The following is a 25,038-nucleotide window of genomic DNA, read 5'->3' on the forward strand; positions in this document are numbered from 1 at the left end:
GACTCCTGCCCGCGTCTGGCACTCATACTCCCAGACTTAAAGAATTCCAGTCACTCTCCGTTCTTCTCACCGTACTGCACCAGCGATGGGGACTGTGAGGCAGAGCCTATGTCCCAAGAGGAGGTGGTGGTGGTTCCAGACTGCGAATGCTGTGCCGCCAACTGGGCCAAGGCCTGAGCCGTCTTGAACTGCTCCAAGAACTGCGAGCCTGTGGTGCTGCCACCTTTGGCTTCGCCAACATCACCAAATCCTTTCCCTAACATGCTCACCTGTAGAGCAACAGAGAGATAAGAGAAATCCACAGCAAGCAAATGTGTTCACTACTCAGACATTTCTCCACAGCGAGAGCCAGTGGAGCTCAGACAAGCAAAGAGTGCCAGCAGACTGAGTACAGAGTCTCTGGAGTCAGACTGATTAGGTTCAGATCCTGGCTACGGAATCATGGAAAACTCATTTGTAATTTCTCTGACCTCATTTTCCTCACCTGAAAATAGAAGTAAGAATAGGACTGCATAAAGCTGTAGGAGGATTAAACAAGTAATACACATAAAAAAGCATTTAGAGGCGCCTGGGTGGCTCAGCTGTTAGGCATCTGCCTTGGCTCAGGTCATGATCCCAGGATTCTGGGATCGAGCCCCTTGTCAGGCTCCCTGCTCAACAGGAAGCCTGCCTCTCCCTCTCCCACTCCCCGTGTTTGTGTTCCCTGTTTCTCTGTCAAATACATAAATAAAAATCTTAAAAAAAAAAAAGGCATTTAATACGTGCTTTGCACATAATAAGCACTCAAAAAAATGAGAGCCATTAAAATTTACTCCATCACTTCCTCCTCAGGGGTAAAGATCTAATGACTAGCATTTAGGGGCGCCTGGGTGGCTCAGTTGTTGGGCCGTCTGCCTTCGGCTCAGGTCATAATCCCAAGGTCCTGGGATTCAGCCTCACGTAAGGCTTCCTACTCAGCAGGAAGCCTGCTTCTCCCTCTCCCACTCCCTCTGCTCATGTTCCCTCTTTCGGTGTCTCTCTCTATCAAATGAATAAATAAAAATCTTTAAGAAAGAATTTAACACCTAATGACTAAAAGGAATTTTTTTCCTTTTAGTTTTGAATCAAGCAGTATGTGATTATTAAATTAATATGAAGGTTAACATAAAATTTCACTTTAGGCATTAATGTCCTAGCCCCTTCCACTGAACAGCTGAAAAGTAACAAGAACGAACTGGAGCCTCACCGCCACGTTGCTCTAACCAGCACAGGAGCTGACGGAGAGGAGCTGAGAGCCTATCAAAATGTCTGCACTGGACAATCAACTAACAAGTCAGTATGATTTGTTTTGTCTGTATCTATCCAAGTTCTATAGGGTAACAATGAATAACCAAGCAAAATTTATTCTTAAGGCTTTGGGGAGATTTTCCCCACTCCCTACTCCTGGGTAATACGACCAGGCTCATCCAGAAGATGGAAGCACGTGGCCTTGACTCCTCTAAAACACCTTCAAGGAGGGGTGCCTGGGTGGTTCAGTCATTGGGTATCTGCCTTCGGGTCAGGTCATGATTTCAGGGTCCTGGGATCAAGGCCCATGTTGGGGTCCCTGCTTGGTGGGAAGTCTGCTTCTCCCTTTCCCAATTCCCCTGCTTCTGTTCCCTCTCTCGATGACTCTCTGCCAAATAAATAAATAAATAAATAAAATCTTTTAAAACACCTTCAAGGAGATCTATTAACTTATTAACTTATTTATTTATTTATTTTCAAGATTTTATTTATTTGACAGACAGAGATCACAGGTAGGCAGAGAGGCAGAGGGAGGGGGGGGGGAGCAGAGATTCCCGATGTGGGGCTTGATCCCAGGACCCTGGGATCATGACCCGAGCCGAAGGCAGAGGCTTCAACCCGCTGAGCCACCCAGGCACCCCTCAAGGAGATTTAGAACCTGGTTCTCTTTAGGTTCTTACCAAACCATTCCATCCTCATCAACACTAAGCAGTGCTTTTTTTGTTTTTTTTTTTAAAGATTTATCTGAGAGCGAGTGTGTACACCTGAGTGGTGCAGAGGGAGAGAACTCCAAGCAAACTCCCTACTGAGCAGAGAGCCCAATGCGGGGCTCCATCTCTCCACCCCAAGGTCACAACCTCAGCCAAAACCAAAAGGGACACTTAACTGAGCCACCTAGTTGCCCCTGAGCAGTGTTTTCTTACACAAAACCAATCTGTCCAACCCAAGGTAAAACATTTTTCCCATTTCAGTCTATTTCACAAGATTATACAAACAAAAACAAAACACCAGAAGTCGAGTTAAAAGTATGGGATTGTGGCAAAGAGATGATCACATGTAGCGATGATGACCAGACAGTCTGCGAGTGCAGACCTTTACATTAAAGGCACAGCACCTGAGGTAATGACTACATATCACACGATAACGAGGACCTCCTATATTATTTAATCTATTAAATTTTAATGGAAATTAATCCTCTAATATTTACTCTTAATAGGAAAGAAAATGAATAGCATACTGACCAATACAGCTAATGGGAAGAACATAATATTGACTGGTATTTTTATTTAGTTTAACATCATGTGACATATTAAACAGACTATTAGGATAAATGAAATATGCTGAAAACTTATTTTTCATACCAGAGTTTGAATTAGGTTGTACATCTTTACAATCCAGGTATTAAAAAGGCAATTAAAAGATAGAATGCATCACGACATTTTCCCACCATCTAGCTCAAGGATTGGTATTATTTCCTTAACTTTATGACTGTTGTCTCTAATTTTTTTCTTTAGATTTTACTTACTTATTTCTTGAGAGAGGGAGAGAGCGGGAACAAGCGCGTACACACATGTGCGAGTAAATTCCAGCAGGCCCCTCGCTGAGCAGGGTGCCTGATGTGGGACTCGATCCCAGCACCCTGGCATCACCACTTCAGCTGAAGGCAGATACTCAACGGACTGAGCCACCCAAGCGTTCTTCATTCTCCCTTTTTCTTCAATCCCAATGCTCTGCTCCCTGTCCATCTGCCTCACCTTTCCTCACCTGCCACCTTTCATGTATGTCAGAACATCAATCACCAAATTACTAACACGCACACAAAAATTTTTAGACAGTAGTTAAAAACTGACAGTTCTGGATTAGAGGCTAGCTCAGCAGTTTTCTATCGCAAGTAATTACTATAATCCTACTACCGGAAAAATAAAATTCTATGCACACACATGGGTCTCTTAGCTCTTAACAACTATAGTATTCTTCCACCAAAAAAGATACAAATAGGAAGGGAAAGGCAAACAGAAAAAAAGTATTTCTTAGGATTTGCTGACTATAAAAAAATTGGTCAACCCCCTCACCCCGCCCTGTGATCTCCTTTTTGCTGCAGATAAAGTTTCCTTTTTGTGACAACACCCCCCCACAAAAAACTGGTTCACCACCTTTCTTTAGATTAAATGATTCCTTTACTTTAACTAATGACCTCAAGTCTTTTAACTGATCAACAAGTCACATGCTGTGAGCACTCTAGGTATTGATGAACAATACCACCGCCACTCCAAACCTGCATGGCCCTTATTCATCTTACGTTGTCTTTCCACAGCTCAGTAAGGCAGGCAAAGCAATTACTCTCAGCCCTGCTTAGAGAGAAAGGGATTAACAGTAAGCAGAAAGAGTCATGAAAACTTCAAGTTTTTGGAAGCCTAGCTCAGAAATATCTGGCTTAAACAAATTTTATGGCAATTCTCTTCTATCAAAAAATAGGGAGGGACGCCTGGGTGGCTCAGTCAGTTGAGCGTGTGCCTTCGGCTCATGTCATGATCCTGAGGTCCTGGGATCCAGCCCCACCAAAGGCTCCCTGCTCAGCAGGAGTCAGCTTCTCCCTCTCCCTCTGCTGCTCCTCCTGCTTGTGCTCTGTCAAATGAGTAAATAAAATCTTAAAAAAAGAGAGAGAGAAAGAAAGAAAGAAAGAAAAGAAGGAAGGAAGGAAGGAATAGGGAAACACTACAACCTCCCATCAAAGTTTAATTAGAATTAAAGAAGGATTAAAACTAGATGTCATGTTTTTCCTCTTAAGAGCAAGTAACATTCAGCACAGCGAGTATTGAGTAACTGAGCGCACTTGTTTCTAGAAAAGATTCAGTGCGTCCAAAACTATGTCCTCCTCTGGGGGCATCCCTATTACCCAATTCTACATCTCGACACCTAAGGTTGCTTAGAGGACAAAAGGGGATGCTTTACCCTGCCCCAAACCTGTCATCAGAAGGCAGTACTGCATGTGTGTGCTGGGGTTGGCAGCAAAGTGTGGCTGGAAGACACCATGTCTCCTACTTACCATACTGTGATGAGAAAATGTGTTTCCGGAAGCAGGCTGGGTTATGGCACTCTGCTTTGAATTACTGAACACCAGAGGCTGGGCAAGAGAAGGAGCCTGAGATGGATCCAGATTAGATGAATCATTCTCCACTGAAGATGGTGTCTTCCCCAACAAAACAGCAAGGTCAATTCTAGTGGGGAGACGCGACATCATGATGAATAATGACAGAACGTTCCAGCATTCCCCAACTCGCAACTCAGACTTCAGTTAGATCAAAATGAAGCCCTCATCAATAACACAAAGACCTGAGATAGTTCATCTACCAAAGTAATTGGTATGTAAGAGCCCCTGTAGGATCCAGCTGTATGCCAATGGTGTTGTCAACCATAATATGTTAAATATTCCAATTTAGTGAAATCAATTTAAGGAAATAGCAAATGTTAGTTTTAATATCAGCTTGATTATTTAGGCCAAAACTTTACAATTCTTTAGCCAATATTTTAATTTTTTTTTTATTTAGATTTTATTTATTTGACTGAGATCACAAGTAGACAGAGAGGCAGGCAGAGAGAGAGAGGGCGGGAAGCGGGACTCGATCCCAGGACCCTGGGATCATAACCTGAGCCGAAGACAGCGGCTTAACCCACTGAGCCCCCCAGGCGCCCCTAGCCAATATTTTAATACTGAATACCTGTCATTAGTAGTACCTAATACATAAAAACATATACTAGAACACCGGCATCTTCTTCAAATGTCTTTGGAATCCCTCCCCCAGTTTTTATAAAATTTCCAAAGTTAATGTGGTATAATAAAAACACCTATAGTTTGGTTTTGTCTTCAGTTTTTTTGTTTTTATTTTTTAAAGATTTTATTTATTTGTCAGAGAGAGAGAGAGAGCGAGCGAGCGAGCACAGGCAGAAAGGGAGAAGCAGGCTCCCTGCCGAGCAAGGAGCCCGATGTGGGACTCGATCCCCCGACGCTGGGATCATGACCTGAGCCGAAGGCAGCTGCCCAACCAACTGAGCCACCCAGGCGTCCCTTGTCTTCAGTTCTTGACAGAGAGCTCCTGAAACTCTTAAAATTTCCAGAATATCTTGTTATTCATAATGAATCTCTTTATTCTTACTTTCATTAGAGAGAATTTTTTAAAGATTTTATTTATTTGAGAGAGAGAGACAGAACGAGTGGTGGGGAAGGGCAGAGGGAAAAGAGCAGACTCCCTGCTCACCAGGGAGCCTGACACAGGGTTCAGTCCCAGGACCTGGAGATAATGGCCTGGGCCAAAGGCAGATGCTTAACCAACTGAGCCACCCAAGCGCCCCGTAATGGGCCTCTTTCAACAAAAGTTTGTAATACTGAGGTTACTCAGGATAGGAGCCCCCCCAACAGAGCTTCAGGAAGGGGGCAGCCACCAGCAACACCAGGAAGGGGACTATAGGGTTAGACCTTTCAGCCCCAGCACACTCTACCCACTCTTAGGGTTGGAAGCTGGGGACTGCCTTTAATAGCCAATGGCTTAATCAATCAGGCCTATTTAAGTAATGAAACTTGGGAGGTTTTGTGCCCCACGCCATGCCCTGCCATTTCAACTCTTCCACTGGCTGTTGTTCCTGAGCACTGGTCATAACCAACCAGTGATGGTAAGGAACCTCTTCCCTGAGTTCTGGGAGTCATGTTAGCGGATTACTGAACTTAAGACGGAGGCTGTGAGAATCCCCAAATTTGTTGTCAGCCAGGCAGAAGTGTATGGATACCCTGGGCACCCATTTGCAGTTGACCTCTGAAGCAAGGGCGGTCTTATGGGATAAAGGCATCTACTAGGCTGTGCGCTAACTCTAGATAGTATCAGAATTGAAGTGAATTACTGAACAGCTACAGCTGGTGTCAAAGAGTTGAAAAACTGGGGTCAGAAAAAGAATACACATCACCTCTGGGGGTAATGGCCTCAACGTCCTATTTCTGGTGCAATTCGGGACCTTCTGAGTCAACAGCTATCATACCTAGGTCTAGAAATAATCTAAGAGGACTTCTGGGGATAAAAATATTCCTGGTAAGTGTTTGTTCCTCTATTGACCCCAATACTTTAGGGATCAAATTCGAAAAAGTTCATTAGCCAGATCCTACAGTAAAAATGATCGCTTTACTCAGTAGGCTCAGCGGACAAAAATCTTATTTATAAAGCAAGAGAAGGGGCGCCTGGGTGGCTCAGTGGGTTAAGCCGCTGCCTTCGGCTCAGGTCATGATCTCGGGGTCCTGGGATCGAGGCCCACGTCGGGCTCTCTGCTCAGCAGGGAGCCTGCTTCCCTCTCTCTCTCTCTGCCTGCCTCTCTGCCTACTTGTGATCTCTCTCTGTCAAATAAATAAATAAAATCTTTAAAAAAAAAAAAAAAAAAAAAAAAAAAAAAAAAAGCAAGAGAAGAAGCTACTAAATACTTCTGCAAACTCAAATAAATGTAAACATTTCCATGTTTAACTTTACCTTACTACCAGTCAAGTTATATTATACAAAATTTTAATTCAGATTGACCTATGTAATTAAAGAAGCTATTTTGGAAAGAAATATCCTTAAAATTGTAATATATGGATTTCCATTTAGTAGATCAACTCCTGTAAACCTATCAATCAACTTTAAAAAGGAACCTAGTATGCTCTGGTTACCATTACTACCAACACTATAGCAGCGTATGAAGGCCCCTTGCTACTCTTCTTATAGCTTTCACCAGGCCCCTCCAGAAAAAGATGCTGAACTTTACCACACACTTGCCTCTGACCAGCAGTGATTGTCACATTCTCCGCAGGCAGAGGCACTGAAGACACGTTAGAGGCTGTGAAGATCTTGGTCTCAGACAGCTGTAAGACAGAGGGATTAGTTACTCCTGGTGTTAGGTGGGCTACAGTCAGAAATATGGCATAGATAAGGGGAGTTTAACACCAAGGAAAATGGAAAACCCTCAGAAGAGAGGACCACCTACCCAGAGGAACCCTACCTGGACTGACCTCCACGCACCTTCTAGACAGGCTCAGTGATTTTATCAAAAGAGAGGGTAAAATCAAGAAACCCAGTAAAATATAGTGGAGTCACATGATATGCACACCAAACTTACAAAAACCTGAATACACATGCTATACAAAAAAGAGAGAAAACCTTTTTATACCTTCTGATCAGAGTTCCCAACTCCCACCTCGACCCAAACCAAATTTTAACTTCCAATGTTGCTCTCAAAGAAAGGTTACAGTCAAGACAAAGACAGAAATAAAAGAAATTAATTCCTAGCTTTTGAGCAGTAAGGGCCCAAATACTGGTGAATTAAGGTCTTTTCAGGGATAATTTCAACAATATGCAATTTTTGCCTTAATGGTAACTTTATCACACCTAGTCTTTGCAGTATAGGTAAGCAACTGTAGGAATAACTCATTCTAACTATTCAAAATTTGATTTGGTTTTGTTTTCACTTTTTGATTAAAATCTTTTCTCCAAAAGCAGGGAATCTACTCCCCCAAATACAGCATTTTCTGAAAGTTGCTTAAACAGATAAGCCAAATCTTAGAAAGTATTCACAAGGCAATAGCTCAGTTACAACAGAGAAGAATCACCCTCTTACGCTGCTGCATCTGAAATGTTAAGAACTCAGGCCTGGCAAACCAGGACAGTTTGACCGATTACCCTCTCACTACATGAGCTGTCTTGCCTGAACACACACAAGTACAGGAAAGTAGAATGAAAAATGTTAAAACAGAAGTTAAACCATGACCATTGAAAAGTAGAATTCACAACAAAAGCTTGACTGGGACCAAGAATCCGAAAAATTCTTTTTCTCAGGTACTACTCCAGTGAATTCACAACTTGTTTGGTGCCACGTTTACGCCACCCATGTACAGGGTTTCCAGGTTGAGTCAAGATGGAAGACAGCTGGCTCTATATATTCATCTCAGTTACAAAGCTGGGCTTCATGTAAATAAAAGGGTTCCAGAACCAACCAGACTGTAACCCTGATGTGGTACAGTCCTTTTCTCTTTGTACCCACCTCTAAGCCAATCCCAGGACCATACGCCAGTGCCTGAATGTGAACCAAACAACAGAACCAGCTCTGGCACCACGTGCCGCCAGCAGCTGCTACTTAGCGCACCACCTGCCTGACTCCCTTTCTGGTGCCCTACCCAACCACCATCTCTTCCTGGGATAAATCCGACAATCAGATATTGGACTTACACAGGTGCACTTGCCCTTTCCATAGTCTGGTTCCACAGAGTCCTGTTCATGCCCAGTCTCCTTCATATAACATATGTGAAATGTTCTGGCTCAGAACACTATTTTGGATGTAAAAGTTTTGGGTCAGAATCTTAAGGGTGAATTTTGAGGGGTAGAAACATACCCATTTTCTATCCCTAAACACCACTTAGGGATAGAAAGCACTGGTGAGGAATAACCCGGGAATACCTACATCTTCATTCCAGTCTTCAGTTCCCCATTCCTCGGTTGCAGTCCTCCAAGCACCTGGCAATAAAGGAAAAAAAAGAAAGAAAAAAAAAAAAAAACCAACAGTGAAGTAATTTTAAGTGGCAGTGCAAGATATGTACAAAAAACACTAACGTATTAACATTTTGGCAGCCAAAAGTGTAGCCAGATTTTAGTAATCAGAAGGGATTCCTAGGCTCCAGAAGGAGAAAAAGACTATTTAGGAAGTGATACCTCAGAATATAAGGGTTTTAATAAGATGATGATTTCACATCTACTTTCTGGTTTTGTTACATAGTTTTAACAGTAAAGGCAGTGGGGGTGCAGGAGCCAGAGGACAACAGATCCAATGCTCCAGGCAAACTCTTAAACCCTTCAGCCCTTTGAATTAGTGGTCAATTCCAGTAAAATGGCAGCAGCCAATTTAAACCAGAACTACACCTACTCATCTGGTAGGAGACAACTCTGTGGGGGTCTGGAGAAACAGCAGTGAGAAGGAACACAAACAGCCGCCACAGGATAGTGGGACAGCAGTGAAGAAGGACCAGCTTCCAAACAAAGGGGACGGACAACTGTCTGCTACAGGAACTCAATTTAAAAATGTATACTCAGTAGCAGTCAAGTTTATAGATCTCGCCGGACTAATCGTAAGAAACCGTCATGGGTCTTGCTCTTTTCAAAAGACACTGGCCAAAACTGAGAAATCAAATGTGTGTTAGTTATTATCCTAATCCTAAACCTACAAAGTGTGGCATCTAACCCACCAAGGGCTCTGTGAAGACAATACAGGTGTACACTCTCCTCACGGTGGTAAAAATGAAGTCAGGATATAGTTTCTATAGGAAAGGGCCATCACCAATCAAACCACCTTCCATATCCCCCTTATTTTGCTTCATGTATACACAGATCCTCGGAAAGGGAAACTGTTCTGTGAGAGCCAGGATTCTTCCCTTCAAAAGGACCACAGTATGAAACGCCTGCCTATAGAAAAGGACAAGAACACTCTTTATTTTCTTCTCTAGAACAAGAGTACATATTAACTCTTAAAGCCTTTTTTCCAAATGGAGAAACCCTCTTAAAAGAACGGAAGTCTGGCATTCAGGTATTTCACGGTCACTGAAGAGAAATGTTCTAAACCTACAAAACCCATCTGAGGTTCTTCTAGGGGATGCCTGGCTGAGTCAGTAGATCATGTGACTCTTGATGCTGGGGTCGTGCGTCCAAGCCCCACACTGTGTATGGAGACTACTTCAAAATAAAATCTTAAAAAAAAAAAAACAAAAAAGAAAGAAAGAAAGAAAGAAAGAAATTCTTAACTTTTAATAATGAAAGAACCTTATTTCCTAGAGAAAAAGATGTTCACTGTAATACCTCTCCCAGAGCATTGTAACTGGACCAGGGAAATTCTAAACCACTTAATAATGGCAATGTTCTCCAAATCAAACTGATGTCCAATCTCAGTTGAGACAAGCTACAAAGCACACTCTTCTCTCTCCCGGGGAACACTACTCTTCCTCTGCACTGACACCCATCCTGCCCTGGGTAAATGGAATCCCAATCTGTCCACATACATAACCCTGGAGTTGGAAGTAACCCCGTACTAATAGGCTCTCTCAAGGCAGGAATGTCTGCCTGCACTCTGGTGACTGCATCTGGATGGGAAGGAAGAAGGAAGATGCCTACTTGACCCCATACAGGACGTGTAGTCGTGGCCAAGACGACTGTAACTGACGCAGCACGAGGAACAGGAAGGATGCACAGAATCTGAACAGATAAGGGCTTCCGTCCTGTCAGCAGACACGAGTCAATGAAAATGTCAGATCTCCATTAATGGACAGAACTTTTCAAGAAGGGAAAACGGGCCCAGCATATGAGGGAGAAAAGCAGAAAAGGAAAAAAGCAGGATGACAGAAAAATTACATATCCACAGATATTTCAATTCATTAAAATCTAAAAAAATATCCGGGGCAGTGAGGCACCTGGATGTATCATACCAGGAGCAGTCTCAAATTTTCGGGGATAATTTGACCCCTCAACCCCAATGAAATCAAGTCCTGAAACAAAAAAGAAAAGAGAAGAAAAACAACCAGTGAAATTTTGCTTATGAATGAGAACATTCGCCCCCAAATCACAATTCCCACTGTACCTGTGGATATTTTAAGGGTAGGTTTGAATTTCTTTTTAAATCTAAAAAGAGAATTTGAAGTGTGCTATCATGAAAACACAAAAAGATCACGCACGGAGGTCAGTTCATGCTATGAAATGAACAACGGAAATGCACGGAGCTACACCCAGCTCTTTCACACTAGCAAGATGGCAGCAGTATCACACAGCTCTTCATTCAGCCACAACTCAGATTTCTGATTCTAACCTTCCAAATCTGCTATACTCTACTAAGAAGAAATAAACACACACTTCATCATTCCTTGTTTCCAAACCAAATCCTTGCTGAGAACAGCTGAGGCTTTCAATCGAGGACTAGGACTCCTTGCATGATTTTCTATCCACAACAGAAAACAAATCCCTTAATCTCTATACTGTTTTGTACCAATGATAAAAAACCAAATGTCCAAGAACTGGAGCTCAGAAACTATAACTTTTGTTACTCAGACTGCTACCACTACCTCTACAAAGCCATCAGGAGATGAATAAAGAGCAACCCATTCATCAACCTCCAAAGTAATAAAGACATTTCTTAGCCAAATGTCTAGGGAATTAAAATGGATCTCCATCTTGTCCATAACTCAACTTCAGTCTCCACCAATGGGAAAATGTATCCAAAATGCACTGATGAGACAGTGTGGTAAACAAAAAGCAAGAAACATTCAGGACCTAAGGTCTCACATCTCGTGGGCAGTAGATGAACTGTTTGTGCCAAAGACCCTCCCAAAGAAAGAGATAAAGATCAACAGTCTTTGAAAAAGGGCAAGGCAAGTAAACAGATGGAGTCAAAGAGCCTAATTCCTGTTCTGCTACTGAATCATTCCCCCTTTTACAGGAGAAAAGGGTCGTGAGCGCTCCATGTGCCGGCTCAGCTGTAAGAAGTTAGTGATCACATAAGAATAAAACACTCTGTTGCCTAGAAGCTGTTCTTATTTAAAAGGGTGAAAGTTAAAAAGAGAGAGAGAGAGAAAACCATCTTTTACTCCCTAACAGCTCTTGGTATATCCCACAAACCTAAAATATCCTTAAATATATAGAGCCTACCCAGCTACAAGTGAGCTAATGACAACAAAAAATCGTATTTAAATCCCCTTAATATTCTTCCACGTTCAGAAGACTATCCAATAAATAGAGCTAGAAATATACAATTTCCCCTTTCCCCAGATACTGCAATTTTCCAAAAATGAAGGGAAAGAAGATATTATCTCAATACGAGAAAACAATTAAGCTCTTAGTGGGTTTTGATTCCAGGCCTTTTTCACCTCTACAAGTAGTGGCTCAATTAAGTAATTATGGATACCTTTTCTGAGAGCAAAGCTAGACACTCTAACAGAAACCCTAGGAAATGCACGTAGACCTAACGGAAGCCACACAGGGTGACAGAGCATGGGCTCTGAGAGTCCAACAATTCTAAGTTCAAATACCAGCAATTTCAAAACCACCCTTTCCGTCTGCTTGTCATCTGAAGATAGCGACTAGCGTCAATCTCACAGAAGAGTGACGAGGCCAGGTGACACAGCATGGTTAAGTGCCCACAGGCACACAGACAGGAAGAGAATATACACAGTACTTCGATGGCCATCCCCCTCTCTATCTCTGCACCCAAAAACTATTCCTCCACTTTTTAATATGATGATAACCTCAAAGTAATTATTTCCTTAGGTTTTAGAGACAAGAAACAAGAAACAGTCACTCACTCGTCCCATCATCTGGTTCGAAGTGGCCAGTGTTGTTCCACGTACTGCCGCCGCTGTTAGTGCCATAGTTATCGTCGGTACTGGCCGGCTCTGCGTAATCAGCGGGGTTAAAGGTTCTGGGGGTGGGGGGGTGGAAATGCTTAAAAGAGTCTCTGAGCTCTAAGCAGCACCAGCAAAAATGAACTCAGAGAGGATGGCCACAAGAATCCTGACTTTGCCCTAACAACAGATCAATCAAGCCCATTCTATAACCCTATATACATCTACTTCCCTCACTTATCAGCCTACCTAAAATCCTATGGTATAATCTCAATTTAGATCTACCATCTGTCCTGGATTAGGACATCAAGAATCATAGTAAGAGGCGTGGGTCATGACCCCAGGGTCCTGCGGTAGAGGGTATTGGGCTCCCTGCCCCACAGGGAGCCTGCTTCTCCCTCTGCTGTGTTCCCTCTCTCGCTGTGTCTCTGTCAAATAAATAAAATCTTTAAAAAATAGTAGTAATAATAAAATCCACGTAAAATTTTGGAAAACAGCAGGTATATGCATTCAAATAAAGCTATGAGATGGAGAAAATGACCCAGTCGGGGGGGACACTCATCTAAGCCCAAAGTCTACATACCTATCTGAGTCAAACGGTCTAGAAATTTTTCTGATCACAGCTCCGGTAGGGCTGCCTATTACCCTCAGGGTACCAGGCTATCAGCCACTCTAGAATATTACAGTGGTGCTTAGGGGAAAAAAAATTAAAGACTTCAGCACGAAATCAATGACACTTACCCCATTCCTTGAGCAGAAAACCTTCCTCCTCGTCTACCAGAGCCACCTAAAGAGAAAAGGAGAAAAAGAGAGGGAAAAAGACTATTTTAGAAGCTGATATAAAACTACCTTGCTAAATGAGACAACTCTGCCATAGTTAACTGGGTGATATGATGAAGATGTTCTCTCTCACCCCGCAGTGCAGTTAATATACACCACAGGAGGACCACCATTACTACAGACAGACTTTTCCTTTGCTGACCAAATGCTGGTCCTTAAGCAAATACGTCAACATCAACAATAAAGATTAAAGAAAATGACACCTACCTTCTTTCCCACTGCCCACTCAGCAATCTCTAGAATTTGCATGACATCTCAACAGTTAAGATAATGAGATGCCATGTGAATTTGCTTGTTTTCAAATAAAGCAGACCCCTAAAGAACTAACAGTAAGAGTAATCCTGCCCCCCATTTTCACCCCCACCCCTCAAGAAATTGATCACCTCTGCCTCGGCCACGTCCTCTTCTGCCTCTTTCTGTACCTCTTCCAGAAGGCCCTCCACTCTTGGTGCCATCTAATCCGTTTTCCTGACCCCGAACTAAAATTAAAAACACAGCCAGAGCACAGTCAACAGAATTTATCTAAATATGTAAATGGCATGTAGAGATGGTGGTGGGGAGTCGAAAATGAGGAAGAGAAAATGAGCTGGAAAGGTGGGATATGAGGTCTACTCAGGGATGAGCCACACAACAGAGAGCTGTAGGTTATACAACTTCACCAATAACTGCAGAGTAATTTCATGCCAACCTGGTAGCTGCAGCTAGAAAACGCTACCTGTAAGAGGTACCAAGGCCTCACAATAAAGAGCGGGAAGAAACAAATCAAAAGGATATTATGGTTACTAGGGCCAGCCTAGCAGCGTTCTGACATCCCTCAAGTCCAGACATTACTGACCCACAGCTGGTTTTGTTAAAGCCCCATGCATACACTCTCGTCCACGGCTGGCACCTCTCCCTCGTCTTGGTGGCCCACCACGTCGCCGACTATAGTCTCGGTCACGGTCTCGATTTTCTTTGCCTTCCTCGTTGGATTCCGTTTGGCCACCATCCTTCTGTCCGGAGACTCCCTTCTTCTTCCCGACCATCTCCCACGAATGCTAAAGGGCAGAGCATTCACGTCTAATCAATATGGACTGCTATCAGGAAATCACAGATAAAAGCTGGGAAAACTGTCAACCCTTTTCCTCTCATCATCCAAGTCTAAGATACTTCCACTAATTTATGTCCTGTTTAAATGGAGGGTACAGACTACAATCTCAGTACAAATTCTACACCTATCACTGCAAAACCAAAGTCCTTTATTGTAGGGGAGGTGCTTAGAGCTAATGGATTGCAGGGATCACTTCTATAAGGATTGCCAAGATCTGGATCCAGAGCAGTCACTTGGCAGATCAAAGGACCTAGTTATTGGTCCCTATCTTTCAAGGCTATTTCCAGGGCTGAAAAAACGAATTCCCTTTGGATTCAGCGACTCTCAACTTTTTACCGTCTTGTTCCTGTCAAAGCAAAAAAGAACTGAAAGTTTCTAAAGGTTGACTTTGAATTCAGAAGGAACAAACCACATCGGGCTCCTAGGCACATTCTCTCATCAAGCAACCAGAATTCAGGAGGGAAACAACTGCGCCTACTCATCACCACCCCCAACCCTCCAAACCACACTCTCTAACACACACACCAATTTCCTTTGCTAAAAAAGACCAAGTCAATAAGACACAGCCCTGGCCCTGAGACATGTGGACTATAGGAAACCTTCTATTCCAGGTTTTACATGCTGTGTTCTCCCTATCCTTCATGATCTGATAATAGTCCAATTAAACTTTCTCCAAAGCAGGGTAATCTGTGATTCATTCCACACTGCAAGACCGAAAATCTGTGGTAAGGAAAGTAAGCCAGACCATCCTGCGAAAACCTCATTCCTCAGGAAATGAGTTTTATAAATCTTAAGTTTTAAAAACACACCCCTCAGGGCCCCTGGGTGGCTCAGTTGTTAAGCGTCTGCCTTTGGCTCAGGTCATGATCCCGGGGTCCTGAGACCCAGCCCCACAGCAGGCTCCCTGCTCAGTGGGGAGCCTCCTTCTTCCTCTCCTTCTGCCCACACTTGTGTTCCCTCACTCACTCTCTCTCTCTGTCAAGTAAGTTAAACCTTAAAGAAAGCAACAACTCTGGATTCACACATATTTTGCAGAAAATACATACAAATAAAAATTCCCAAAACACCAGGGCGCCTGGGTGGCTCAGTAGGTTAAAGCCTCTGCCTTCGGTTCAGGTCATAATCCCAGGGTCCTGGGATCGAGCCCCGCATTGGGCTCTCTGCTCTGCAGGGAGCCTGCTTCCTCCCCTCTCTCTCTCTGCCTGTGTCTCTGCCTATTTGTGATCTCTCTCTCTCTCTCAAATAAATAAAATCTTAAAAAAAAAAAAAAAAATTCCCAAACACCAAGACGACCAGATCTTTACCACCCTAGTTCCCATCTCACTCAAACAACAACGACCCAGTGCTCAGCAACAGCTATCCAATATCTAGTAACTTTAAAGAACAGGGACCAAGTACAATATGAAATGACTATTAATTTTTTCAGGTCCAATTAACATTACGGTCACATAGAATATCCTTCTTTAAGGGAAGCATGCTGTAGAGTATTTTATTTATGATGACTATAACTTACTTCCAAATAATTCCAAGTGTCCATCAATGGATGAATAAACAACATGTGGCATATCCATATATTGGAATACTGTTCAGTCTTAAAAAGGAGTGAAATTCGGACACACAGCCACAATATGGATAAACTCTGAAAACACTACGCCAAGTAAGAAGACATAAAAAAAAAAAAACAAATACTGTATGATTCCACTTACATGAAGTACCTAGAATAGGCAAATTTATAGAGACAGAAACTAGAAGGTTACCAGGAGCTGGGAAGATGGGGAAAGAGGTCTGGAGGGAGTTATTATTTAAGAGATACAGTTATTTGTTTGGGAAATGAAAGAGTCCTGGAAATGCATAATGCTAATGGCTGCACAACAATGTCAGTGTACTAAATGCCACTGAATTACACACTTAAAATGGTTAAAATGAGGGACGCCTGGGTGGCTCAGTCGGTTAAGCCGCTGTCCTCATCTCAGATCATGATCCCAGGGTCCTGGGATCGAGTCTTGCATCGGGCTCCTTGCTCCACAGGGAGCCTGCTCCTCTCTTCACCTCTGCCTGCCACTCTGCCCGCTTGTGCTCTCTGACAGATAAACAAATAAAATCTTAAAAAAAAAAAGTAAGACGATAAATTTTAAATGTATTTTACTATAATTTTAAAAAGTTTTTAAGTTAAAACCTCAGCTTAAAATTATAGCAAAATCATAACCACAATTCTAAAGAATCTATAATAGTTCACTAGTAACTTTTTAAAAAGATTAAGGACCCACCCAGGACTCAGCAGCTCCTTGCTGCCTACTTTTCCAGTCCAAGCTCATTCCGCACCACAGCTGGTAGGTCATTTTATGTTCACAGTCGCTTCAATTCCTAAGTTACTGTACTCCTATTATAACTAAATCTGCATCAGGAATCCTGGAAACTAGACTCAGAACAGCTTTCAGAGTTTTCAGCTAGTTTGTCTTAAAACCTGGCATGTATCAGCAGCTGGCGCTACCCAGGTTCTATAAGGAAAAGAAATTACCATGATCTCCCCAAAGGCACTGCCAGTTTTCTGATATGACCTCATCCACCCAAAGACATCCAACATCCCCTGGCAGCTGACATTACGCCCCACTGGTTTCACTAACAGATAGTTTATTTGTAGGATAAGCCTACATTTTCCAGTTTATTTTCCTCTCTGACGTTGTGGAAGGTTAGCTTCAGAGCATTAAGCGGAAGATGATGGAAGGTGAAACGAATGTGACTTGAAGGAGGGAGGGACGGTGGGAGCAAAGTAGGATTCCAGACTTCTAAAAGGCACGCGTTCAGTCCGACCTCTTCCCCGCACCCAAAAATCTTACAATTATTCTAGAGTAAATCAAAGTGAGCCAAAGGCACTATTATCTGATTATCCAGACAGTAATTTTCAAGTAAGATCAATAATGTAAAATCTCAAACATTTTTTTTAAAGTAAACTTTACACCCAACATGGAGCTTGAACTCACGACCCTGAAATCAAGAGTCACAGGCTCCCCTGACTGAGCTAGCCAGGATCAAGACCACAGTTTTTAAGAAAAAAATCCACAAATTTAAATTCAACGACTAAAGAAAGCTTTCCACTACTATTTCCTATTGTCTCAAGGAAACTGACAAACCTCCAACATTTAGCTAATGTGACACTGTAACACCAGTAAGCTGATCTCTCTCAAAGTGAACTCTGGTTATCTACCCAACCAAAGATCCCCAGAGTAGGACCACATCCAGAGTAGGACCAACGAAGATTACTTTAAAATGATATACTGCTTATTAAAACAATAAAGTTCTCTGCTAAGCACCACAGGCACATCCCAAAAGTTAGTAAGGCAGAACACCTGCTCTTAAGGGACTTAACAACTTGGGACAGTGATAAGACAAGCACAAAAATATAAAGATCTCATTAAGTGGAAAGGAGAAGAGGTGAAATTCTAGGGCAAGAGGTCCTCCAAGATACCCCTATCATCTCCAGGTATGGTCAAAAGGCTGTTAACAATCTCTCTACTACCTCAACAGAAATAACTTCAAGCAACGAAAATATATTGTAAAAGGTAACACTAATGAGAATGTCTTGAAATCAGAATTCACTAGTTTGTGTGGCTTTATTCAACAGCAATACAACAGATGAGTAGAATGTTCTATGATTAGTAACTAAGGCTAACATATAGCATCCCTACCTAATTCAGAACCCAGTCCGGAAAACACTCGATAGCCTATAATGAATGATTTATTCTAAGCGAATTAAAAAAGACAGATTTTATGTCTCCTCCTACTTACTGTATATAAATTTTAAGTATTCGTAACCCACAGCAAACAATCTCCAGGGCAGTTCTCTGCTCCGTTTGGAGAATAAAGTACTCTCCTTTATTTATTTATTTTTAAGTAATTTATTTATTTATTTGACACAGAGAGACAGTGAGAGAGGGAACACAAGCAGGGGGAGTGGGAGGAAGAGCACACTCTCCACTGAGCAGGGAGCCCGATGTGGGGCTCGATCCCAGGACCCTGGGATCACGACCTGAGCCGAAAGCACTTAACGACTGAGCCACCCAGAAGCCCCTAAACTACTCTCCTTTAAGCTGAGTTACTCCACTTGCTATTTTTAGAATATTCTGAGCTTCTCAGCCAGGGACCCACTTTCTAGAATGTTCCATTAACACTCTACCGTATCTGGGTTTCCTTCCAGTAGGACATTGATGGCTCTGTTGACATCTCCATTGCAGTCATGCAAAGCAATGACACATTCATCCTGGTTCTTGCCTGTGATATCAATCAACTGAAAGAAAAAGATCAGCAACCATCAAGAACAAGCTTGCACTCCTCACAAAGGGAAGCCAGGTGAGCAAGGGAAAAGGGAGAAGACACCAGTTGAGTCTGAAAGAACCCCAGGCTTAAAAAAGCAAAATATGCAGAATTTTGGTATTCTAGTTCAGTAAGCAAAATATTTACCTTTGATTAGGGATGGGGCCAAAGTATTTATGAAATAATCAAACAATGAAGTATCTAATAGGGAATCAAACCCAGAAGCACACAGGCTTCACCACACCATCAGCTTCTACAATTCCTAGATGGCACAACTGCTCAAAGTTGCTATAAGAAATGGCATCAACAAAGTCATCCAATAAATAAGAAGTTAAAATTAAAACCTTTTTGAACAAGGTAGCCGTCCAAAGCGGGATGGTAAATCAGAAAACAAAAGCATGTACTTATTGGCTTAACCTATTATATTTCAGGTCATAATTCTTTCTATACCTACAGCACAAAGGACCCTGGTAGCTATCTGTGATATTTAACTATGCTTTAATCCTGATGTCTTTCCCCACTGCTTCCAGCAAATTAGCAATACACTCACTTGTTTCACCTTCTCCTCAAAGTCAGCATCATTATGGTCTGAAATCATCTGTGCAAGTCGAATTTGTTCCGCAGTGGCCTAGGAATTAAAACAAGTTCAAGAAAGCATGATCGAGAGACAACAGTTTAGAGAAGAGGGCCTATCTAGTCAATAATCCACCCCACCTCCCAGTCCAATTTCCTTCTCCTTGTTACAAATGACCAAGTGGTAAAATACTAACATCAAGTAAGATGCCTAAATTTGCAAAATGACGAAACACAACACAACACTGAAGCTATTAGTATTCCACCCTATGATCCCTAGAAAACCAGGGAGCTTTTCCACCGATGTTCACAGTTAAAGCAGCTCCTCTTTGGGGATCACAGTGCCTTTTTGAAACATTTGTGCCTTAAATAATTTATATTTATTTGCAATGTCACGTGTAAACCCTGTTCCTGTTTCTGCAAGGACCAATGCCACCCCCTAATCTCTAGGGCTGAGAACGTTAAGATTTTGTCTGAGGGAAATGCTACCTTACAGATACAAAGCCCAGAACCCATTCTTTCCAAGTCTCATGATGCCGTATTAGACAGCAAAAAGGAAGAACACTGCATCACGGCGTATCATTAACAGTCATCAAGCCCTACTTAGAAAGAGCCAAGGATTAGAAAACAAGAAGAAAAAACCCAAACCAAGAATCCAAAGCACAAAATACTGCTGCACTGGATGGAAACCAGTAACAACCAGTAATGCTATCAATAAATCCATATCCCTTGGGTTCTTTACCTGTGGCCGCTGCTTGTGCTGTGTCTGGTTTTGGTTTTGAGGTTGTTCCCAGTTTCCCCGGGCTCGGTTAGTGCCCACCGACGTCATCATTTACAGTATATACAAATAACAGTATTTACAAGGTAGAATACTGAAAGATTTAAAAAAAAAAAAAAGCAATTTAGATGTTAAATATGGGCAAAATGTTTTCAACTTCTCTTTCATCAGCATCTTCACCACTTTTATTTCTTTAAAAGCAACAAACAAGAAAATTCATCTGTTCTTAAGACATATTAAGCTTGATAAATTCCTTAAGGAACAATGGCTATTAATCTTTCTGTAGAACAAAAAATATATAAAGCAAGTGTTAAGTCCTGGTTATTTTTTTAAGATTTTATTTATTTATTTGACAGAGAGAGATCACAAGTAGGTAAAGAGGCAGGCAGAGATGGAGGGGGAAGCAGGCTCCCCGCCGAGCAAAGAGCCCAATTCGGGGGCCGTTCCCAGGACCCTGAGACCATAACCTGAGCCAAAGGCTGAGGTTCAACCTACTGAGCCACCCAGGTGCCCCCAGTGATGATTTTATTTTTTACTTTTTTTAAGTTATGGGCACAGTCTGATTACTAGCCCCCTAGACATAGGTTTTGTGAAGTTTTGCTATCTTGGTAGCCAAGGGAAACAATGTTAATAAATCAAAAGCCCTCTACATGGAAATATCTAAAGTCCCTTTGACAGAAGGAAAGATAATCAGCAAAACCTGGAAACAAAAGCTTTCCAGGAAGGGGATTAGTCTACACTCCAAATAAAAACAATTTAAAATACTGTACTCAGTCTACCTTCAGCAGCACTCCTACCTCCCTTTACAACCAGCTTATGTATGTCGCATGCAACCTCCATCACTCGGGAAAGGATAAGCGAGGTCTAGCCTTCCTCCCTCCCTCTTGTCTTTCCTCACGCAGTGGGAGCCTGTGTAACCTTCAACAAAGCGAGTATTAGCCCCTGTGACTGCTCAGAATCCCAGTCAGTTCCCCAGATAATTCAAACACAGTTTTCCCGGCTATTTCTGTTGGCTCCTAGTCCACAGTTCCCAGGCGCCAGAAATGCAAAAACTCTTTACCACTCACCTTAATACACAGAGAATCCCAAACCTGTCCCAAACCAAATTGTCTAGCACAAAGTTTTATTTGGAAGAAAGGGCTTTTAGGATTATCTTTTTTTTTTTTTTTAAAGAAGAGTTAGGATTTTATTTTTTAAGATTTTATTTATTTGACAGAAAGAGAGAGCACAAGCAAGAGCAGTGGCAGGCAGAGGGAAAGGGAGAAGCAGGTTCTCTGCTGAGCTGGGAGCCCGAGGTGGGGCTTGATCCCCGGACCATCACCCAAGCCGAAAGCAGATGCTTAACAGAAAGAGCCAACCAGGTGCCCCGAGGATTATCATTTTAAACTTGAGACACTACTGCCAGCAATGGGACTTTGCTGAGTCTTTAAAAAGAGACAGAGAACACACAGGGCCTTCCCAAAACCAGAACAGTTTTTGTTATTAACAGTTCTAGCAAGCAAGGATTCTCCAGAACTTAATGTCCCTTCATTCATACTTTGCTGTAACACAACCTCAGCTGCTGCATTTAGTAAACAAAGAAAATATCCACCCCGTGATGAAGCGCTCAAAATAAGATGTTACTCTGCATTGTTTTATTCTGTCCCAAAGAGAGTAAGCTTATATTTTCTGCTCTACACACAATTTTTTTCATTAATGAAACTTTATATATGGGGTAATGTTAGACCACTCAAAAGACACTGCTGAATTTTTTTTTTTTTTAAAGATTTTATTTATTTATTTGTCAGAGAGAGAGTGAGTGAGAGCGAGCACAGGTAGACAGAGTGGAAGGAAGAGTCAGAGGGAGAAGCAGGCTCCCTGTGGAGCAAGGAGCCCGATGTGGGACTCGATCCCAGGACGCTGGGATCATGACCTGAGCCGAAGGCAGCTGCTTAACCAACTGAGCCACCCAGGCGTCCCGACACTGCTGAATTTGAGGGAGAAATTGGTTGGGCTTCTGAAGAAATACAGTAGGATTATTAAGGAAGTGAATTTCATTGGTTTTTTGGGTCACAAAGAAAGCTAACTTCCCTGTGGATAAAGTCTTCACCAAGTTGGATCAACAGGATGCACAGGTCTTTGGGTTTTTTTTGATACAGTCATTAAGAATTAAGAGTTTTACATTCTCTATCGCCAAAATTTTTAAAGAATCCCGGAGCTAATTCTCTAACCACTACCTCTTCTCCCTACACACGTGCACATGTGCACACAAAGGCCTGTAAATATTTTTAGCTAGTAGAGGATTATTTGCTACACAGTAGTCCATTTTCCCAGACTGGCATTATAGCCAAGTTTCACCACTCACAAAAAAACAAGTGTTCTTTCACCAGTACTGCTGGATTCAAATCAAAGAGAAAAATTAAAACTAGATGAAAACTATTATACTTACTAATTGGCTCTAAAATGAAATTTCTAATGTGAGTCAATGCTCCTGTAATTTACAACTACTGACTGCTTTCTACTTCTCTCGTGATTCCAACCGAGGAGTAGGATACTACAGATGTGAATTGCGTGCCTACCAGTAGGGATGACTGCACGCGCCCAACCTGCGTAAATACATTAACGGGTTTTCCTGAAAGGCTCCTAACTACTGACGGGGAAAAAAGAAATAATCCTGATCAGTCCGGCTGTTAACTTCCATTTCTTTCTTACAAGTGCTTTGAAATGTGTGACTAAGAAAATTTTACCACCTAGACAGGTAACCACACTGAGCGACAGGTCAAAACTGAGTGATCTGGGATCACCGGAGGGCACAAAATTAGTAGCCTTTTAGTAGCAAGCAGAGACACATACCTAGAGTTATCACAGTGGAGGGGAGGAATCTTGTTAAGTACTTTTCCTTAGAAAATAAAAATATCTACAGGAAACAGGAGAAGTGTTGGGAGACCAAGCGAACAGCCCAGGAACAAATACTGGTTTCAATACAGGAATGCCCTTGACCATCTTTTGGAAACCAGCTACTTGAAAAAATAGCCAGAGAAATTTTACAGAAAAAAATAAACAACAAGTATTTATTGAGTATCTACTATGTGTCCAGTACTTCAGGAAATACAAAAGCAGGAGGACTTGGCTGCTGCCCGCAGGGAGCTTACAATCTAAGTTGCGAAACAGTTCAGACACTCTGAAGCTGGACCGGGGGCACAGGGCTTGCTGCCTGTAACCCAACTACGAACTCCCCTGGAGGCTCCGTGGAAATGGCCCCACATCCCCTTCTGCATACACTCGAGTCTGACTTTAAAGAGTACTTGCCAGTTAGGACACAGCGAGCAAAGAGGGGCTTCAAAGACCAGACACAGGACAGTGCGTTTTAAGGTCCTGCGTCCGAGTTCGGGGCCGGCCAGCCTGCTGGTGGCAGCGGCACCGTCGCCGCTCCGCTCTCTGCCGGACAATGCTCCCAGAGCGCGACGCAGGCTTCCCGGCCCAGGCACCCACCCATGGCCGGCGCGCCGACCCCCGCCCCGCCCCGCAAGCCCGCCGCCCCCCCGCAGGCCACGGGCGGGGAAAGGTGGGTGGACAGGACAGAAACGCGCTTCTCCAGGTCACACTCAGGGACGCGCGAAGGCGAAAGCGGTAACAATGACACAAGCCAGGCCTGTCCCTGCGCGGCTTGGCTTCCCCGCCATCCCGCACCGGGGGCCGCGGGGCCAGCCGGCTCCCGTTTGAGACCTCGGTCTGCAAGCGAGGGGCCTGAAGAAATTCGGAATTCCGGTGCGGGGGCGGGGGCGGGCGCCCCCCCGGGCTCCGGTGACGTCCCGCAGGCGCAAGGCCGCCTCCGGGGCTCGCCCGTCCAGCCTCCCCTACACAGCACCAGTTCGGGGCGCCCCGGCCGCAGCACGGACAACTGCGAGCCCACGACAGCCACGACACGTCCGCGCGCCGCGGCGCCGCGGGAGAAGGAAGGGCCGCCAGGGGCGCTGACAAAGGGGCCGGCGTCGGAGAGGGGACGCCGGGCCCCGCGCGGAGGAGGGAGGCTCAGCCCGCTCCGCGCCGCCTCGGGAGCCCCCGGCGCCGACCGCCGCCTCCCGCCCGCCCGGAACCAGCGAACCCCCGCGCTCCAAACTCCGGGCCACATGGGCGGTCTGGGGCAGCGCCCCCCGCCGCCCCCCCGCCGCCCCCGAACCGGGCCGGGGCCGGGTCCGAGGCGGCCCGCAGCGGGCTGGGGAGGGAGGCGGCCGCCGCGTCGTCTCCACGGGCAGCGGCCAGAGCAGAGCAGGCCCTACCTCAGGCGGGGCCCAGGCCGCGCTCGCTCGCGCTCTTCCCCGCGCTCCCCGCTCGGGCTCCAGCCGCATGGCCCCCCCCCCTCCGGCTGCCCAAGCCCCGCCCCGGCCACGCTCCCAAATCGAGGCCCCGGCTCCGGCGCGGCCCAGTAGGCCGCAGACCCAACCATAAACAAAACCCCCGGCGGCCGACTCGAGGGGGGGCGCCGGGCTCGCACGACCGGGAGGGGTGTCCGGTGGGGGGAACGCACGGGGCGGGGGGCCTCCGGGGGGGGCGCCGGCGGGCTAGGGGAAAAGGGAGGGAGGGGAAAGGGAGACCGCGGATTTAAAGGGGCCGCGGACAATACCCGGCCCCGCCGCGCTGCCGCTGCCGCCGCCGCCGCCGCCAACGCCGCTGCGCTCCCAACTTTACCTCAGTCTCCTCCACACTGACACCCCGGGCCGCGCCGCCCCTGTCACGTGACGTGAGGTTCCCTCCTCCCCACCCCCTCCCTCCTTTCCCCTCTCGCGCTCGCTCTCGCGCCTTCCCCCTCCCACTTGC

At 44.3% G+C, this 25,038-nt stretch overlaps 2 protein-coding genes across 2 annotated transcripts in view; one reads left to right on the plus strand and one right to left on the minus strand.

Moving 5' to 3' along the window:
- Positions 1–24,998, minus strand: part of UBAP2L (ubiquitin associated protein 2 like) — a 42,120-nt gene extending 17,122 nt beyond the window's left edge. The window contains 12 exon segments of the mRNA XM_059413857.1: positions 71–269; positions 4,313–4,484; positions 7,059–7,144; positions 8,737–8,789; positions 12,611–12,726; positions 13,391–13,436; positions 13,873–13,968; positions 14,358–14,526; positions 18,754–18,864; positions 19,441–19,518; positions 20,206–20,335; positions 24,910–24,998. Coding sequence (XP_059269840.1) covers positions 71–269; positions 4,313–4,484; positions 7,059–7,144; positions 8,737–8,789; positions 12,611–12,726; positions 13,391–13,436; positions 13,873–13,968; positions 14,358–14,526; positions 18,754–18,864; positions 19,441–19,518; positions 20,206–20,295 — 1,216 coding nt within the window. The 5' untranslated portion in view covers positions 20,296–20,335; positions 24,910–24,998.
- On the plus strand, positions 23,715–24,650 carry LOC132026031 (basic salivary proline-rich protein 1-like). The gene has a single exon (XM_059413974.1). It carries the CDS (start codon positions 23,715–23,717, stop codon positions 24,648–24,650), a length of 936 nt encoding a protein of 311 aa, XP_059269957.1.
- Positions 24,999–25,038: the final 40 nt, after the last annotated feature.

The sequence above is a fragment of the Mustela nigripes genome, chromosome 10 (genome assembly GCF_022355385.1).
Source record: "Mustela nigripes isolate SB6536 chromosome 10, MUSNIG.SB6536, whole genome shotgun sequence".
NCBI lineage: Eukaryota > Metazoa > Chordata > Mammalia > Carnivora > Mustelidae > Mustela > Mustela nigripes.

What these genes read in the sequence shown, in the direction of transcription:
- LOC132026031 (XM_059413974.1), top strand. Translation starts at nt 23,715, where the DNA reads ATGGCCGGCGCGCCGACCCCCGCCCCGCCCCGCAAGCCCGCCGCCCCC.